Raw genomic sequence first — 20,533 nt, 5'->3', positions numbered from 1 at the left:
ATTTTTGTTTTTATTTCCATTTCTTTAGGAGGAGGGTCAAAAAGGATCTTGCTATGATTTATGTCATAGAGTGTTCTGCCTATGTTTTCCTCTAAGAGTTTGATATTTTCTGGCCTTACATTTAGATCTTTAATCCATTTTGACCTTATGTTTGTGTATGGTGTTAGGGAGTGATCTAATCTCATACTTTTACATGTCCCTGTCCAGTTTTCCCCGCACCACTTATTGAAGCAGCTGTCCTTTCTCCACTGTACATTCCTGCCTCCTTTATCAAAGATAAGGTGACCATATGTGCACGTGTTTATCTCTGGGCTTTCTATCCTGTTCCATTGATCTATATTTCTGTTTTTGTACCAGTACCATACTGTCTTGATTACTGTAGCTTTTTACTATAGTCTGAAGTCAGGGAGCCTGGTTCCTCCAGCTCTGTTTTTCATTCTCAAGATTGCTTTGGCTATTAGGGTTCTTTTGTGTTTCCATAAAATTGTGAAATTTTTTGTTCTAGTTCTGTGAAAAATGCCAGTGGTAGTTTGATAGGGATTGCTTTGGGTAGTAGAGTCATTTTCACAATGTTGATTCAAGAACATGGTATACCTCTCCATCTATTTATATCATCTCTAATTTCTTTCATCACTGTCTTATAATTTTCGGCATGGAGGTCTTTTTTCTCCTTAGGTAGGTTTATTCCTAGATATTTTATTCTTTTTGTTACAATGGTAAACGGGAGTGTTTTCTTGATTTCACTTTCAGATTTTTCATCATTAGCGTATAGGAATGCCAGAGATTTCTGTGGATTAATTTTGTATCCTGCTACATTACCAAATTTACTGATTAGCTCTAGTAGTTTTCTGTTAGCATCTTTAGGATTCTCTATGTATAGTATCATGTCATCTGCAAAAAGTGACAGCTTTACTTCTTCTTTTCCCATTTGGATTCCTTTTATTTCCTTTTCTTCTCTGATTGCTGTGGCTAAAACTTCCAAAAGTATGTTGAATAAGAGTGGTGAGAGTGGGCATCCTTGTCTTGTTCCTGATCTTAGTGGAAATGCTTTCAATTTTTCACCATTGAGAACGATGTTGGCTGTGGGTTTGTCACATATGGCCTTTATTATGTTGAGGTAAGTTCCCTCTATGCCTACTTTCTGGAGGGTTTTTATCATAAATGGGTGTTGAATTTTGTCGAAAGCTTTCTCTGCATCTATTGAGATAACCATATGGTTTTTCTCCTTCAATTTGTTAATATGGTGTATCACGTTGATTCATTTGCATATATTGAAGAATCCTTTCATTCTTGGAATAAACCCCACTTGATCATGCTGTATGATCCTTTTAATGTGCTGTTGGATTCTGTTTGCTAGTATTTTGTTGAGGATTTTTGCATCTATGTTCATCAGTGATATTGGCCTGTAGTTTTCTTTCTTTGTGACATCTTTGTCTGGTTTTGGTATCAGGGTGATGGTGGCCTTGTAGAATGAGTTTGGGAGTGTTCCTCCCTCTGCTGTATTTTGGAAGAGTTTGAGAAGGATAGGTGTTAGGTCTTCTCTAAATGTTTGATAGAATTCGCCTGTGAAGCCATCTGGTCCTGGGCTTTTGTTTGTTGGAAGATTTTTAATCACAGTTTCAATTTCAGTGCTTGTGATTGGTCTGTTCATATTTTCTATTTCTTCCTGATTCAGTCTCGGCAGGTTGTGCATTTCTAAGAATTTGTCCATTTCTTCCAGGTTGTCCATTTTATTGGCATAGAGTTGCTTGTAGTAATCTCTCATGATCTTTTGTATCTCTGCAGTGTCAGTTGTTACTTCTCCTTTTTCATTTCTAATTCTATTGATTTGAGTCTTCTCCCTTTTTTCTTGATGAGTCTGGCTAATGGTTTATCAATTTTGTTTATCTTCTCAAAGAACCAGCTTTTAGTTTTATTGATCTCTGCTATCGTTTCCTTCATTTCTTTTTCATTTATTTCTGATCTGATCTTTATGATTTCTTCCCTTCTGGTAACTTTGGGAGTTTTTTGTTCTTCTTTCTCTAATTGCTTTAGGTGCAAGGTTAGGTTGTTTATTCGAGATGTTTCCTGTTTCTTAAGTTGGGATTGTATTGCTATAAACTTCCCTCTTAGAACTGCTTTTGCTGCATCCCATAGGTTTTGGGTCGTCGTGACTCCATTTTCATTTGTTTCTAGGTATTTTTTAATTTCCTCTTTGATTTCTCCAGTGATCACTTCGTTATTGAGTAGTGTATTGTTTAGCCTCCATGTGTTTGTATTTTTTACCGATTTTTTCCGTAATTGATATCTGGTTTCATAGTGTTGTGGTCAGAAAAGATACTTGATATGATTTTGATTTTCTTAAATTTACCAAGGCTTGATTTCTGACCCAAGATATGAGCTATCCTGGAGAATGTTCCATGAGCACTTGAGAAAAATGTGTATTGTGTTGTTTTTGGATGGAATGTCCTATAAATATCAATTAAGTCCATCTTGCTTAATGTATCATTTAAAGCTTGTGTTTACTTATTTATTTTCATTTTGGATGATCTGTCAATTGGTGAAAGTGGGGTGTTAAAGTCCCATCCTATGAATGTTTTACTGTCGATTTCCCCTTTTATGGCTGTTAGTATTTGCCTTATGTATTGAGGTGCTCCTATGTTGGGCGCATAAATATTTACAATTGTTATATCTTCTTCTTGGATCGATCCCTTGATGATTGTGTAATGTCCTTCTTTGTCTCTTCTAATAGTCTTTATTTTAAAGTCCATTTTGTCTGATATGAGAATTTCTACTCCAGCTTTCTTTTGGTTTCCATTTGCATGGAATATCTTTTTCCATCCCCTCACTTTCAGTCTGTATGTGTCTCTAGGTCTGAAGTGGGTCTCTTGTAGACAGCGTATATATGGGTCTTGGTTTTGTATCCATTCATCCAGTCTGTGTCTTTTGGTGGGAGCACTTAATCCATTTACATTTAAGGTAATTATTGATATGTATGTTCCTATTCCCATTTTCTTAATTTTTCTGGGTTTGTTATTGTAGGTCTTTTCCTTCTCTTGTGTTTCTGCCTAGAGAAGATCCTTTAACATTTGTTGTTAAGCTGGTTTGGTGGTGCTGAACTCTCTCAGCTTTTGCTTGTCTGTAAATGTTTTAATTTCTCCATCAAATCTGAATGAGATCCTTGCTGGGTAGAGTAATCTTGGTTGCAGGTTTTTCTCCTTCATCACTTTAAATATGTCTTGCCAGTCCCTTCTGGCTTGCAGAGTTTCTGCTGAAAGATCAGCTGTTAACCTTATGGGGATTCCCTTGTGTGTTATTTGTTGTTTTTCCCTTGCTGCTTTTAATATGTTTTCTTTGTATTTAATTTTTGACAGTTTGATTAATATGTGTCTTGGTGTATTTCTCCTTGGATTTATCCTATATGGGCCTCTCTGTGCTTCCTGGACTTGATTAACTATTTCCTTTCCCATATTAGGGAAGTTTTCAACTATAATCTCTTCAAATATTTTCTCAGTGCCTTTCTTTTTCTCTTCTTCTTCTGGAACCCCTATAATTTGAATGTTGGTGTGTTTAATGTTGTCCCAGAGGTCTCTGAGACTGTCCTCTGTTCTTTTCATTCTTTTTTCTTTATTTTGCTCTGCAGTAATTATTTCCACTATTTTATCTTCCAGGTCACTTATCCGTTTTTCTGCCTCAGTTATTCTGCTATTGATCCCTTCTAGAGTATTTTTAATTTCATTTATTGTGTTTTTCATCATTGCTTGTTTCATCTTTAGTTCTTCTAGGTCCTTGTTAAATGTTTCTTGCATTTTCTCTATTCTATTTCCTAGATTTGGGATCATCTTTACTATCATTATTCTGATTTTTTTTCAGGTAGATTGACTATTTCCTCTTCATTTGTTAGGTCTGGTGGGTTTTTATCTTGCTCCTTCAACTGCTGTGTGTTTTTCTTTCTTCTCATTTTGCTTATCTTACTGTGTTTGGGGTCTCCTTTTTGCAGGCTGCAGGTTTGTAGTTCCCGTTGTTTTTGGTGTCTGTCCCCAGTGGCTAAAGTTGGTTCAGTGGGTTGTGTAGGATTCCTGGTGGAGGGGACTAGTACCTGTGTTCTGGTGGATGAGGCTGGATATTGTCTTTCTGGTGGGCAGGTCCATGTCTGTTGGTGTGTTTTGAGGTGCCTGTGGCCTTACTATGTTTTTAGGCAGCCTCTCTGCTAATGGGTGGGGTTGTGTTCCTGTCTTGCTAGTTGCTTGGCATAGGGTGACCAGCACTGTAGTTTGCTGGTCGTTGACTGAAGCTGGGTGCTGGTGTTGAGATGGAGATCTCTGGGAGATTTTCGCTGTTTGATATTACGTGAGCTGGGAGGTGTCTTGTGGACCAGTGTCCTGAAGTTGGCTCTCCCACCTCAGAGGCACAGCACTGACTCCTGGCTGCAGCACTAAGAGCTTTTCATCCACACGGTTCAGAATAAAAGGGAGAAAAAGTAGAAAGAAAGAAAGAGTATAAAAGAAAATAAAATAAAGTAAGGTAAAATAAAATAAAGTTATTAACATAAAAAAATATTTATTAAGAAAAAAAAAAAACGGATGGATAGAACCCTAGGACAAATGGTGAAAGCAAAGCTATACAGACAAAGTCTCACACAGAAGCATACACATACACACTTACAAAAAGAGGAAAAGGGGAAAAAATAATAAATCTTGCTCTCAATGTCCACCTCCTCAGTTTGGGATGATTCGTTGTCTATTCAGGTATTCCACAGATGCAGGGTACATCAAGTTGATTGTCGAGATTTAATCCGCTGCTCCTGAGGCTGCTCGAGAGATTTCCCTTTCTCTTCTTTGTTCTCACAGCTTCCGGGGTTCAGCTTTGGATTCGGCCCCGCCTCTGCCTGTAGGTTGCTGGAGGGCGTCTGTTCTTTGTTCAGACAGGACGTGGTTAAAGGAGCCGCTGATTCGGGGGCTCTGGCTCACTCAGGCCGGGGGGAGGGAGGGGTACGAAGTGCGGGGTGAGCCTGCGGCAGCAGAGGCCGGTGTGACGTTGCACCAGCCTGAGGCGCGCCGTGCGTTCTCCCGGGGAAGCTGTCCCTGGATCACGGGACCCTGGCAGTGGCGTGCTGCACAGGCTCCCGGGAGGGGAGGTGTGGAGAGTGACCTGTGCTCGCACACTGGCTTCTTGGTGGTGGCAGCAGCAGCCTTAGCGTCTCATGCCCATCTCTGGGGTCCGCGCTTTTAGCTGCGGCTCGCGCCCGTCTCTGGCGCTCCTTTAAGCAGCGCTCTTAATCCGCTCTCCTCGCGCACCAGGAAACAAAGAGGGAAGAAAAAGTCTCTTGCCTCTTTGGCAGGTCCAGACTTTTCCCTGGACTCCCTCCCGGCTAGCCGTGGTGCACTAACCCTTTCAGGCCGTGTTCACGCCACCAACCCCAGTCCTCTCCCTGCACTCCGACTGAAGCCCGAGCCTCAGCTCCCAGCCCCGCCGCCCTGGCGGGTGAGCAGACAAGCCTCTCGGGCTGGTTAGTGCTGGTCAGCACCGATCCTCTGTGCGGGAATCTCACCGCTTTGCCCTCCGCACCCCTGTTGCTGCACTCTCCTCCATGGTTCCGAAGCTTCCCCCCTCCGCCACCCGCAGTCTCCGCCTGCAAAGGGGCTTCTAGTGTGTGGAAACGTTTGCTCCTTCACGGCTCCCTCCCACTGGTGCCGGTCCCGCTCTATTCTTTTGTCTGTTTATTCTTTTTTCTTTTGCCCTGCCCAGGTACGTGGGGAGTTTCTTGCCATTTGGGAGGTCTGAGGTCTTCTGCCAGCGTTCAGTAGGTGTTCTGTAGGAGTTGTTCCACATGTAGATGTATTTCTGATGTATGTGTGGGGAGGAAGGTGATCTCCATGTCTTACTCTTCCGCCATCTTCGCCCTCTCTCCATCTATCCATTTTTAATCAGGTTTTTAATTTTTTTGATATTCAGTTGTGTAATTTCTTTATTTTTTTAGATATTAACCTCTTCTCAGATAAATGATGTGAAAATATTTTCTCCCATTCCACAGATTGCCTTTTCATTTTGTTGATAGTTTCCTTTGCTGTGTAGAAGTTTTAAAGTTTGATGTAGTCCCACTTGTTTATTTTTGCTTCTATTGCTTTTGCTTTTGGCGTCAAATAAAAAAATCCTTGTCAAGACCAATGTGATGGAGCTTACCCTCTGTGTTGTCTTGTAGGAGTCTTATGATTCCAGGGCTTAGATTCAAATTTGTATCCATTTTGAGTTCATTTTTATGTATGGTGTAAGATAATGGTCAAATTTCATTCTTTTGCATATGGCTGTCCAATTTTCCCAACACCGTTTATTGTAGAGGTGGCTGTCTTTTACCCATTATATGTTCCTGACTCATTTGTCATAAATTGGCCATTTATATATGAGTATTTCTGGGCTCTCTTTTCTGTTCAGTTGATCTACATGTCTGTTTTTATTCCAATACCATACTGTTTCAATTACTATACCTTCGTAATATGTTTGAAATTAAAATCAGGGAGCATGGTGCCTTCAGCTTTATTCTTCTTTCCAAGATTGCTTTGGCTATTTGGGGTCTTTTGTGGTTCCATTCTATTTCTGTGAAAGGTGCCATTGTTATTATGGTAGTGATTGCATGACTTTGTAGATTGCTTTGGGTAGTATGGATATTTTAACATTAATTCTTCCAATCCATGAGCACAGAATATCTTTCCACTTATTTGTGTCTTCTTCAATTTCTTTCATTAATGTCTTATAGTTTTCAGTGTGCAAATCTTTCACTCCCCTTGGTTAAATTTATTCCTAAGTATTTTATTCTTTTTGTTGCAATTATAAATGGTATTGTTTTCTTAATTTCTCTTTGTGATAGTTCATATTAGTTTACAGAAACATAACTGATTTTTGTATAATGATTTTGTATCCTGCAAATTTACTGAATCATTTTATTAGTTCTAACAGTTTTATTGAAGTCTTTAGGGTTTTATATATAAAATATGTCATCTGTAAAGAGAGAGACTTTTACTTCTTCCTTTCCAATATGGATGCCTTTTATCTCTTTTTCTTGCCCAATTGCTCTGACTGGGACTTCCAGTACTATGTTGGATAAAAGTGACAAGAATGGACATCCCTGTCTTGTTCCTGATCTGAGAGGGAAAGATTTCAGTTTTTCTTCACTGAGTATTATGACAGGTTTGGGTTTGTCATATATGACCTTTACTATGCTGAGGTATTTCCCCTCTATATCTACTTTGTTTAGAGGTTTTATCATAAATGAATGTTACATTTTGTCAAATATTATTTGCTGACATTTTTGAGATGATCATATGATTTTTACCCTTCATTTTGTTAATGTGGTGTATCACATTTATTGATTTGCAGATGTTGAACCATCCTTGCATCACTGGAACAAATCCTACTTGATCATGGTGTATGATTCTTTTAATGTATTGTTGAATTCAGTTTGCTAATATTTTTTGAGGATTTTTGCATCTATATGCATCAGGGATATTGGCCTATGGTTTTCTTTTTTCGTGATGTCCTCTTCCAGTTTTGGTATCAGGGAAATCCTGACCTCAGAAAATGAGTTTGGAAGTGTTCCCTACTCTTCTATTTTTTGGTATAGTTGAGAAAATATTGGTATTCTTCTTTAAATGTTTGGTAGAATTCACCAGTGAAGCTGTCTGGTCCTGGACTTTTTATGTTGGGAGGTTTTTGATTACTGATTTAATGACCTAACTAGCAATTGGTCTGTTCAGATTTTCCATTTCTTCATGATTCAGTCATGGTAGGTTGTATGTTGTAAAATTTATCCATTTCTTCTAGGTTGTCCAAACTATTGGTACATAATTGTTCCTAGTAGTCTCTTATGATCCTTTGTATTTCTATGGTATCAGTTATAACATCTCCTCTTTCATGTCTGATTTTATTTGAGTCCTCTCTCTTTTTTTCTTGGTGAGTCTAGTTAAGGGCTTGTCAATTTTGCTTATCTTAAAAAACAGCTCTTAGCTTCCTTGATCTTTTCTACTGTTTTTTTTTTAATCTCTGTTTATTTCCACCTTGATTTTTGTTAACTTCCTTCCTTCTATTAACTTTGGGCTTCATTTGCTCTTCTTTTTCTAGTTCCTTGAGGTGTAAAATTAGGTTGTTTATTTGAGGTTTTTCTTGTTTCCAAAATGTAGGCATTGGGACTTCCCTGGCAGTCCAGTGGTTAAGATTCCATGCTTTCCAGCTCATGCAGCTCAATATCAAAAAAACAAACAACCCAATCCAAAAATGGGCAAAAGACCTAAATAGACATTTCTCCAAAGAAGATATACAGATTGCCAACAAACACATGAAGGAATGCTCAACATCATTAATCACTTGAGAAATGCAAATCAAAACTACAATGAGATATCATCTCACACCGGTCAGAATGGCCATCATCAAAAAATCTACAAACAATAAATGCTGGAGAGGGTGTGGAGAAAAGGGAATCCTCTTGCACTGTTGGTGGGAATGTAAATTGATACAGCCACTATGGAGAACAGTATGGAGGTTCCTTAAAAAACTAAAAATAGAACTACCATACAACCTAGCAATCCCACTACTTGGCATATACCCTGAGAAAACCATAATTCAAAAAGAGTCATGTACCACAATGTTCATTGCAGCTCTATTTACAATAGCCAGGACATGGAAGCAACCTAAGTGTCTATCAACAGATGAATGGATAAAGAAGATGTGGCACATATATACAATGGAATATTACTCAGCCATAAAAAGAAACGAAATTGAGTTATTTGTAGTGAGGTGGATGGACCTAGAGTCTGTCATACAGAGTGAAGTCAGAAAGGGAAAAACAAATACCATATGCTAACACATACATATGGAATCTAAGAAAAAAAATGGTCATGAAGAACCTAGGGGCAAGACGGGAATACAGATGCAGACCTACTAGGGAATAGACTTGAGGTTATGGGGAAGAGGAAGGGGAAGCTGGGACAAAGTGAGAGTGGCATGGACATATATACACTACCAAATGCAAAATAGATAGCTAGTGGGAAGCAGCTGCATAGCACAGGGAGATCAGCTTGGTGCTTTGTGACCACCTAGAGGGGTGGGATAGGGAGGGTGAGAGGGAGGGAGATGCAAGAGGGAAGAGATATGGGGATATATGTATATGTATAATTGATACACTTTGTTATTAAGGAGAAGCTAACACACCCATTGTAAAGCAATTATACTCCAATAAAGACATTTAAAAATTTAAAGGATTCCATGCTTCCACTGCAGGGGGCATAGGCTTGATCCCCAGTCAGGGAACTAAGGTCTTGTATGCCATGTGGCGCAGCCTAAAGAAATAAAGACATTTATCACTATGAACTTCCCTCTTAGAATTGCTTTTGCTGAGTCTCATAAGTTTTCATATGTTGTATTTTCATTTTCATTTGTCTCAAGGTATTTTTTATTTCTCTTTTGATTTCTTCTTTGACCTATTGGTTGTTCAGTAGCATGTTATTTAATCTCCATATATTTGTAAATTATTATTTTTTTCTTATAATTGGTTTCTAGTTTTATACATTGTGGTCAGAAAAGATACTCAGCATGATTTCAATCCTCTTAAATTTATTAAGAGTTTTTTTGTGGCCTAACATATCATGTATCCTGGAGAATGTTTTATGTGTGCTTGAAAATAATGTTTATTCTGTTGCTTTTGAATGAAATGTTCTTCATATGTCTAAGTCCGTCTGATCTAACATGTTATTTAAGGCCAATGTTTCTTTAATGATTTTTTTGTCTGCATGATCTATCTTTCTATGAAAGTGGGGTATTGAAGTCCCGTATGTTAATTGCTGTTTATTTCTTCCTTTAGGCCTGTTAATATTTGTTTTATAGATTTGGATACTCCTATGTTGGTGCATAAATATTCACAAATGTTGTATCATATTGTTAGATTTACCCCTTTATCATTATATAATGACCCATTTTGTCTCTTATTAGCCTTTGTCTTAAAGTCTACTTTCTCTGATATAAGTATAGCTACCCCACCTTTATTTTGGTTTCATTTGCATGGAATATCTTTTTCCATCCCTTTACTTTCAGTCTGTGTGAGCCCTTATATCTGAAATGAGTCTTTTGTAGGCAGCAGATAGATAGGTCTTGTTTTTTAATCTACTTGGCCACTCTGTGTGGAGTAGAGAATTTAGTCCATTTACATTTAAAGTAATGACTGATAGGTATGTACTTATTGCCCATTTGTTAATTGTTTTCTGACTGTTTTGTAAGTCCTTTGTTCTTTTTGTCTTCTCTTGTTCTCTTCAGTTGTGCTTTGATAATTTTCTGTAGTGGTATGCTAGATTCCTTTATGTTTTTCTTTTGTGTATCTACTATAGGGCTTTGCTTTGTGGTTACCATGAGGCTTACATAAAACAACCTGTATTTATAACAGTCTTTTTCAAGTTGATAACAACTTAAGTTTTGTTGCATTCTAAAGGTCTACGTTTTAATCTCTCCCCACCTATGTTTTATATTTTTGATGTCACAATTTACATCTTTTTATCTTGTATATTCATTAGCAAGTTTTTGTAGTATAGTTATTTTTACCATTTTTGTCTCTTAATCCTACATAGTAGATTTATAAGTGTTTATCTACCACCGTTACAATATTAGATTATTCTGAATTTAACCTATATTTATCTTTATCAGTGAGATTTATACATTACTGTTACACATGAGTGCCCTTCTGTTTCAGCTTAAAGTCCCTTAAACATTTCTTGTACGGCCAGTATAGTGATGCTGAACTTCAGCTTTTGCTTATCTAGAAAACTGTTTATCTTTCCTTCATTCTGAAGGACAACTTTGCCATTAGAGAATTCTTAATTGGCAGTTTTTTTTTCTTTTAGCACTTTGAATATATTGTGCCACTTTCTTCTGGCCTGGAAAGTTCCTGCTGAAAAATCTGATAGTATTATGGAAGTTTCCTTTGTATGTAATAAGTAGTTTTTCTCTTGCTACTTTTAAGATTCTCTCTTTGTCTTTAACTTTTGACTATTTAATATAGTCTTGGTGTGGGTCTCTGTGGGTTCATCTCATTGGGAATTTCAGGCTTCCTGAATCTGGATGTCTGTTTCCCTCCTAGGTTAAGGAAGTTTTCAGCCATTATTTTTTCAAATCACTTTTATGCCCCTTTCTTTCTCTCTTCCCCTTCTGAGACCCTTATAATGCAAATGCTGGTCCACTTGATGTTATTCCATAAGTCCCTTATGCTGTCTTTACTCATTTTCTTTTTTTTTTCCTACTTTAATGGGATGAAGTCCACTGCCCTGTCTTGAAGTTCAATGATCCTTTCTTCTGCTTCATCTAGTCTACTGTTGAATGCCTCTATTATATTTTTTAATTCAGTTATTCTATTCTTCATCTCTGTGATTTCTGTTTGGGGTACTTTCTTATATTTTCTCATTTTTGAAATGTTCACTTTGTTCATGCATTGTTCTCCTGAGCTTGGTGAGCATGTTCATGACCATTATTTTGAACTCTTTATCAGGTAAGTCACTTTATCCTTTTCTGGGGTTTTATCTTGTTCCTTCATTTGGAACATATTCCTTTGTTTCCTAATTTTTTTTTACTCTCTGTGTTGATTTGTATGCGTCAGATAAAACAACTACCTCTCCCAGTCTTGAATGAGTAGTCTCATGTAAGAGAAGATCTTTATTGTTCAACCCTACCCTAGCTCTTGGTTGTCTCTGAAAACTTTGTGATTGTCCAAGTGGCCTTCTTTGTTTTTAGTGGCTCCCAGTAGTTGAGGGTGTCCAAGAGCTGTCAGTGTCCCTCAGTCAGTACCTAGATGCAGGCTGATTGGAAGCCATACCCTCAGGTGGGAGCTTTTAAAGTATGCAAATATACCTCTTCCAGGAAAGACTGGAGGATGGGAATTTCTGTTTCCTCTGTTCTGACCCTTGGGGTGACAGCCAGTTAAGAACTGTTTCTTTGTTTGCTACCATCCTGTTGTACCTGTGAACACAAGCCCTGCTGGTCACTGGAGACAGGATATCAAGGAATGTATCCTCTGGGCATCAGCTACAAAAGTCAGTGTACCAGACCTGTGCATAAGCTCCTTTCTCAGAGATACTGGTGACCTGGGTGGGGCATGTGAAGATGGTACCCACTGGCTTTCCCAGGCATTTCAGTCTTCTGCTACTGCCCTGGAAGGAGCGGGTGGTTGCTAGTTGAAAACTCTGTTTGTTGCAGTACTGTAGGACCCATGAACATAAGTCCTGCTGGCCACCAGAGCCAAGCTTTCAAGGGGTGTCCCCTGGGCAGCAGCTGTAAAAACTGGGCCACCAAATATGTGCACAAGTTCCTTTGCAAGAGATACCAGCATCTTGGAGTGAGGCAGAGGGACAGTGTGGAGATAGTGCCCACCAGCCTCCCCGGTCTCTGGAGAGTAATGCAGTCAGCCCCTTGATGTATGTTAAATTAGAAACCTTTCCCTTGGGCCGAAGCTACTAAGAGAAGCAAATAGGCCTCTTTCAAGAAAACACTGGGCATTTCTGTCTGCTGCCTGTGTGGTGTGTCCTGGGGGATAATGGTTAAACCTAGCAAGGAGGGAACAAGCAGGATAGCTATGGAGGCATAGGAGATGAGACTAGTTGGAGTGAAGGGAGTTTGTGGAGGGCCATGGGAGGTAAGTGGAGAAACCATGAAAGCCACCAAAAAAGTTGATACTTGATGGAATAGGTAAGATGGAGCCAGAAGAAATTTTTGAGCAGTGGGGGTATGTCTTGGGTAAATTATTTATCTCAGTCATCAGCCAGTTAAGATACTTTCTTCTTCAGGGAAGTTCAACAGCTCCAAAGTGGAGATACTCTAGTTAAAAGGTGTAGGAAAGGGGGTGACATGCAGAGCCTTCCTACATGTCTGTCTCTCCACTGCTTTCTCTTCAGAATACCCAGGGCTTCACAGAGCATGGTTGAGAAACACCACCTCACTAGATTTTCTTTCTCCAGCCCAAGGCTGGATTGCAATGGAAGCAATGAGAACACACCAAAATGTCCCCACAGCTTATGGAATTTTCTTCCCTATCTCTGCTGATGCCCACACCAGAATTCCAGAAAATTTAAACTTTCCTGTAGTTCCATTATCCAAAGCCAAGGATCAACTAGAAAGTTCAAGGGAGGAATTGATTTGATGGGGGTTGGAGGCGGGCACTGAGAAACCACAGGCAGATGTGGCTTGGCTGGGATGGGAGGGCTGAAGGCCAAATTGAAACTAGTGGCTTTAACTTCCATTTTAGCAAAGGCTGGGAGTTCTGTGGTGGATCAGGAGAAATGACTGTCATTACTCTGAGCTGTGTTTATTAATCTCTTAGAACTTGGGATGAGTAGAGTTAAACCCATTTTTCAAATCATAACTCTAAATTTGGTGTTTAATAAAATCTCCTTACTCTCATTTCCTCATGTGGGGCTACACCCAATGCATACTGCTGGATCCTTCAAATCACCTTCACATACATACCTATACATTGCAGGCAGAGGAAGATAAGAAAAATATGAGCAGGATGCAGACTCTGATGGATAATCCAGCTAAACGTACAAAGTTATAAGCAGGAAATTGAGGCAGTGGTAAGTACCTGAGGCATTTGTAGCCTCATGGATTTCCTAGCCATTTACTTTTGATTAATGGAGATATGTGGCCCTAAGCTAGATGAGCAGCTTGTCAGAGAGGACCAGCTCAGCTTAAAGTCTGCTCATTCTGTTTTTTCTCATGCTAGAATTATTACCTATGGTTAAAATTTGTGCAACTTTTCCCTCCAGGGAGCCAGAGCTCTCTCCCTTGACCTTGTGGTTATGCCCAAACATGTGCATTGCAAAAAAATGAGCCAAATAAGAGCATGGTATCATGTAAAGATGGAAAAGTTTTGGTTGGGTAATCACCCTGAGACCCTCCTCACCCTAGGGCTTTCCTCACTCTAAAACCTTGCTTGAACATAAATGCAGCTCACAGTCCTTTTTTTCCTGATGCGCCTGGACATAACTGTGGCCAAAACTACCATCTCTTGAAATGTACTTGTCAACCCTGGTTAGTAGCCATAGCTCCATGGAATGTAATTGATAAGCACCATATATATTGGCTTATGCCTAATAATAATATATCTTGAAGGGTTTTGAATTGATTATTTAAATGCTTTGGGCTAAAATACTGCTATGTCTAATAATTACCTGTTGACCCTTATAATTGTAAAGACAAGCTCCCTCTACCCAGAATAGGATGTTAAACTGATTACAAAACAAATAACTGTGGTTAATCTATCACATACCAAATCTGTGAAAGCTGGACTACATCCAGTTGGTGGAAAGTGCTGACCATGTTCTAAATTTCCAGGGAACAACAGTTATAAAATGGATCTGGTGCCTGCTAGGAATCTGAATCCATATATATCATACCAAAATATGATATTCCATTCAATACTCAGAAGTTTAGATTCCTTCACACATTTTTCAACTTTCTAATGTCAGAGCAGAACAAAAATAGGACTAGTAGGCTCAGGGATTCCTTTTTTTTTTCATTTTTTATTTTTACAGGAAGCAGAAGCTAGTCAATACCTTTCCAAGTATAAGAAGCAGCAACATAAGTTGATTGAAGCTAAGGAAAGGGCAGAGATAGCCGAATCTCAAGTTAATAAGCTCAAGATTAAAGCAAAAGAGTTTGGGGAAAAGGTACATCAGATATTCAGCTCTGCTCTAACTTTTAAAGCACTTGTGTTTCAGGTTCATGTCATCACATGGAAATTTCTTGTTTCTCTCTTTAAAGGCTTTTAAAAAACTACATTAAAAAACAGGTTCTGACAAAATCTTCCTATATTTATTAATTCTACTTGTCCAGGTAGTATGAAGCACTAAGCATTTGAGTGGGATGCACACTGTATTTACGCTTCTCAAATGCTTAATTCTAGGTTAATGTGCAAGCTCTGAGCTCCAGGGCCTAGATTCATGTGGGTAGAACCGTCAGAAGTCCAGGGAGCAACGATGGTTAAAGAAGCACAGATGGATCTGCTTGAAATTCTAAGTGAACTCCTTCTATTGTGGGTAAGTATGTGACTTTGTATCATATTGACATGGAGACCCCAGGCGGACACATTTAAAATTGAGGCCATGAATGAGAAAAAATGGAAGAGTCCTGCTTTTTAGCTATCTTCCCTAAAACAGAGAAAGGGACTGTCTACATCTCTGGTCCCCCAAACTTTAGTTCTGATCCAGTAGTAGGGGCCAGTGCCCTAATTTTCCTGGTAAAGTGATAGAGTGACAGAGAGCACTAAACTGTAGGCTTGGCAGGGTCATTGTCTTAGTCTGTTCAGGCTGCCATAACAGAATACCAGAGACTGAATGGCTTACAAACTACAAACATTTCTCACAGTTCTGGAGGCTGGGAAGTCCAAGGTCACGGTACTGGCAGATTTGGTATCTGGTGAGGGCCACTTCCTTGTAGACGCCCTCTTCCCACTGTAACCTCCCATGGTAGAAAGGGAAGGAAGAAGCTCTCTGGGGTCTTTTTTGCATAAGGGCATTAATCCCAGTCACGAGGACTCAACCCTCATGACCTAATAATTTCCCAAAGGCCCCATCTCCTACTACCATCACCATGGGGGTTAGGATTTCAACCTATGAATTTTGTGGGCGGGGACACAAACTTCATACTGTGGCAGTTAGGGTAGCCTCAGCTTCCTCATTGAGATTGTTCCCAGAAACACAGTTTTAAAGTGTGATCTGGCTTTAGGAGGAGAGAATTAAAGGAGGTTGGATACCCTCCACAGAATGCCTACAGAGCACTTAGCACAGGCACCGTCATTTCAGTTTTAGAAACATGGTACATGCTTGGGTTTTTTTTTTGTTTTTTTTTTTTTGGTACACGGGCCTCTCACTGTTGTGGCCTCTCCCGTTGCGGAGCACAGGCTCCGGACGCACAGGCTCACCGGCCATGGCTCACGGGCCCAGCCGCTCCGCGGCATGTGGGACCTTCCCGGACCGGGGCACGAACCCATGTCCCCTGCATCGGCAGGCGAACTCTCAATCACTGCGCCACCAGGGAAGTCCCGGTCTTTCTTATTTATTATAAATGAATTATTAATAACTGTGCAAGATAAGTAGATAGGGCAGCCAATAATAAATACTACCTTATGGGAGGGCAAAGGATCTCTTTCGAAGAAGAGACTAAAAGTTGGTTATATTGAATGTATTTGGATCCAAATATGAGACATTTGCAGACTCCAGAAATTTCTTATCGATGAGCAAATAGTTGTCTCAGGGATAAGGCCTATATAGAGAGGTCCAGTTAAGTGGTTTGAACTCTGGCCTCAGTTTGAGAAGCGTTATGGCCTCAGACTGGGGTCTTCTGTGTAGAAGCTGCCCAGCAACCCCATGTAATGGATTTGTTTAGGGAAATATTTCACACGTGTGGCAATTGCACTCAGCTGCAGGAGGTCGAAGGGCCTCAGAAACAGATGTAATGCATTCGACTTTGTCACGATTATTTCCAACAAAGAATAAAATGAGTGAAGCAGAAATTGCTTCTGAGAGGCCAGAGATGAATAGGAAAATCGTCCTTGGCAGTGCAATGACTAACTGTTTTCCATTCACAGGAGGAGAGCCTGAAATTCCTTCAACTGTCAGAAACCAAAGGAAAAGGTTTTCTGATAGAACTGTGCATCAGGTCTGTGGAGCAAATTGGTGATGTGGCTAGTCTCTCCCTCATGGGGTCTTCTATAGAGGGCGCTGCCTTCACTGGCAATGCAAGGCGAGCAGAAAATTGAGTGACCGAGCACACCCTTGCGGTGAATTACCGGTGTCTGCTTTCTCTCATGCAGATAATTGCCTCAATTCCCTGCCTCCCTTTGAAGCGAATGAAGAGTTGGCTAAGTCCTGCTTATGTCTGGAAAGCACTGGGTATGGTTCTTGGTATGCGTTGCACTAATGAAAGTCACAGGACTCTCACAGAACACGCTGATATTCTGTTTTTCAGGTTCATGAAGAATGACCAGTCCTTGTGTATAAAGGACAGAGGCTGGAGAAGTACAAGGAGGGACTGTTTTATGGCCAGAAACGTAAGCTGCATTTGAAACATACACTTAATTTTTTTACTGAAGTATAGTTGATTTACAACGTTATATTAGTTTCAGGTGTACAACATAGTGATTCGACATTTGCAAATTATACTCCATTTAAAGTTATTATAAAATGTTGGTTATATTCCTTGTGCTGTACATTGCATCCTTGTGTCTCGTTTATTTTATACCTAGAAGTTGGTACCTCTTAATCCCCTTCCCCTCCCTCTACTCCTCCTGCTACTGGTGACCACTAGTTTGTTCTCTGTATCTATAAGTCTCTGTTTTGATATATTCACTCATTTGTGAAACAGACGTTTTAAAAAACGTGTTTATGCTGTGTCCAAAGTAGTTTAAACAAGGTGATCAGAAAATGAAATAATAAAAGGGAATATTGTTGCTTCCAAGTGTAGTGGGGATTTTTTTGATCCTCAGAGGCAAGTAAACATTTCCCATGAAAGATTAAATAGATGCAAGAATCTTTTAAATTCTGATGTTAAAAAATACTTTGTACATATTGCTTCTTAATGAGTAATATTTACAGAAGACATGAGCTATGTTATGGTCCATGGGGACTAGGGCATATTGGTAAAGGGTTATTACTGAAGTGAGTGAACTCTGCTGGCCTTATTTCTACATCCGTGAGTCTATATTTTTAGCCACTAATGGTGGGAGACAACAGGCTTTTCTTAGCATTCTATAGTGATTTACATATAGTCATAGTTGGGCATTTTGCACTTGTAGGTAAAACCCTCCTGCTGGACAACCACGTAGGCTACATACTTGTGCAATACTGAAACAACACCCCACACAAGATGTTCAGGTCAGTGATAGCTGGTATGCTGTCTTTGTATTGTACCAATTTGGCTAAGCTGGAGGTACACAAGAGAAATATACACCAGATGTGAGAGGAAGAAGTGAAGGAACAGCTGGATTCTTTCTGTGCTCGTAAAGTCAATGTATGGCCCCAGGCACAGTGATAGCTGGCAAATATTACTCCAGGCTAAAAAGGTGAGCTAGCTGGGATGGGCCACAGCTCCATGGACCCGCTGCTCTCTCAGCTCCTGTCAGAATCCTCGCCCGGCAGGTGTGCAGCTCCATGGCAATGGGCGCCAGCTTATCTTACAGGTCACTCACAGTGTTGACTTTGGAGGCCCTGAGACACTGCATGGGGTCCAGTTTGTTCTTATAAATTCCAGTCCCTCCTCAGTCCGTGTCCAGCTGTCCTTCCTGACCGCTGGCACAACTGACCGACAGCGACCTCAGGCCCAGCACCAAATGCAGAGGGGACAGCCTGGTGCAGACTTCTTCACCAGTGCCCACAGTTCTATAACGTTGAATCTCTATAATAAATCCTTATTCTGTCGTTCTCAGCAGTCTGCCTCTCTGATCCAACCTGCTTCACACAGGTGGCTCTAAGATTAATTCAGGGACTCAGCGGCGTTGAAGGACACAGAGTCCTTCTTGTCCACCATCCTCAGTGTGTTGGCTTTGGTCTTTAAATTTATCACCCTCATCACCGTAAGTAGAGTAGAGCAATTCTGAGCACTTTCTCCTCACCAAGTGTCTTATATCCTTTTCTAAAGTTTTTCTTTAAGCGTCCTTAATACTTTACTGTTTGTGATGAACACTGGTCACAACATTGTAGCAAATACCTGAAGTCAACAGAACTATGTGCAAAGTAGGAGCTTGTGAAAGAAGTCCAGCTGATAAAGAAAATTGGACCAGGTAGTATTAATACACAATTGAGGATTGGTTTTCTCCTGTAAACTATACAGTTAAAAACTTGAATAAGTTAACAAAAGTCCTGGTTAGGCTTTCTTTCTTATATATTGATGATGAAATTGAGAACAGATCATCCAGCCAGCTGAATTATCCATTCTCTCCTTGCATAAAAATTTATATGAAAATCTAAATTTATTAGAAATCTGATTAACAATATGACAACTGAGCCAAAAGAGTAAATCAAATTATCTTCATAACTAGGGTCACTCCGCTATGCAAACCCTGGTGTTGAAGGGTACAACCCAACCCCAGAGATGTCAATCCTTGAGTTGATAGGGCCCTTTGCACCCTGGGTAGTCTTAGAGATACTGACATTCTTACTCTTTGGGGTCCCTAAGACTCACCATACTAAATCTAGTTGATTAAACTGATATTAACCATTCATATAAAACTAGAGTACAATACTTTAGCAAATCCATTGCCTTGTTTTCTAGGCTCTGGTTTTTCACCTTTTCACTAAAGTGACTTCTGCTTCTACCACTCACCCATCATTAGTTAATCAGATTTTGAATCATCTCTTAGTGATTCATTTCTTCTGAGTTCTTGGCGGAAACCTCACTGTAGCCTCCTGGGCTGATTGCAGCAGGAATGTAAATGAATGGGATAGTTCTTTTCCACGCTGAACTGGAACCCTTGGCATCCAGGCATTTATAATCTTGATGCATGTAGGGGGTCAATGAATGATTCTTAGGTCGTGAGAAAGAACGTAATTATTCTGTTTCCAGTATCACAAGTCTTTGCAGTGGTAGAATTGCCAGGTCATAACAAGCCATTGCTGGAATCGCAGTGAAGAAAGGGGAGGTGAGATCACTGGATATTAAGGATGTTTGTGCTGTGCTGTCAACTCTTGTCTTCACTTCCTTTACTGAATGAATATTCTGAAAGAGCCTAGAACCAAGAAAGATGGACTCAAAATCACTGTTGTTCATGTCAGAATAACCATTTTTTTTTTTTTTTTTTTTTTTTTTTTGCTGTACGCGGGCCTCTCACTGCTGTGGCCTCTCCCGTTGCGGAGCACAGGCTCCGGACACACAGGCCCCGCGGCCATGGCTCGCGGGCCCAGCCGCTCCGTGGCATGTGGGATCCTCCGGGATCGGGGCACGAACCCGCGTCCCCTGCATCGGCAGGCGGACTCTCAACCACTGCGCCACCAGGGAGGCCCAGAATAACCATTTTTATCTTAAGTATTTAATGCTGGTAGTGTTTTGTTTTGTTTTTTGGGAGGAGGGAGCTTTAAGCTACTGTTTGCATCTGTAATCAGAGATCCGTGAGACAGTTATAAAATAAGTAGTTATGAAGTCTGGGTCTTATCAGTTAATTTTAATTTTCCTGCTAGATGTTTCTGAGATTTTAACAAGTAGAAAAACAAGTTTACCCCACTCTTTACTGTTACTTCTTCTGATTAATGGAACTCATAAATAATAAAAGGTGTGCAGCAAAAAGGAAGTATGCAATCAAGCTATAATTCATAAGTGAATTATAAGTTCTGAAGGAACCTAGAAGTGGCTGGAAAAGTGTAGAAGGTCAGCAGTCTGACTCTGGGCAGAAATTATAGTCTGCTTTTCTCTTCTTTATCTGTCTGTATTGCCTTCCACTCCTATGCAATCCCATGTTTCCATCAGAATAATAAGTATATTGGTGCATAGTGCCATTTGAAATCATCTTTACAAATAACAGTTGGAGATGATAACAGCA

General features: G+C 39.9%; 2 protein-coding genes across 2 annotated transcripts in view; one reads left to right on the top strand and one right to left on the bottom strand.

Moving 5' to 3' along the window:
• Positions 1-16,762, top strand: part of MYH15 (myosin heavy chain 15) — a 182,184-nt gene extending 165,422 nt beyond the window's left edge. The window contains 4 exon segments of the mRNA XM_060098804.1: positions 13,484-13,530; positions 13,532-13,577; positions 14,538-14,672; positions 16,592-16,762. Of these exon segments, the coding sequence (XP_059954787.1) occupies positions 13,484-13,530; positions 13,532-13,577; positions 14,538-14,672; positions 16,592-16,762 (399 nt within the window).
• A 2,665-nt stretch (positions 16,763-19,427) lies between these two features.
• Positions 19,428-20,533, bottom strand: part of HHLA2 (HHLA2 member of B7 family) — a 152,254-nt gene continuing 151,148 nt past the window's right edge. Inside the window, 1 exon segment of the mRNA XM_060099827.1 lies at positions 19,428-19,726. Coding sequence (XP_059955810.1) covers positions 19,679-19,726 — 48 coding nt within the window. The 3' untranslated portion in view covers positions 19,428-19,678.

This window comes from Mesoplodon densirostris, chromosome 5 (assembly GCF_025265405.1).
Source record: "Mesoplodon densirostris isolate mMesDen1 chromosome 5, mMesDen1 primary haplotype, whole genome shotgun sequence".
Classification (NCBI taxonomy): domain Eukaryota; kingdom Metazoa; phylum Chordata; class Mammalia; order Artiodactyla; family Ziphiidae; genus Mesoplodon; species Mesoplodon densirostris.
The sequence above is the reverse complement of the archived record's forward strand: the minus strand, read 5'-3'. Positions and strand labels throughout refer to the sequence as shown.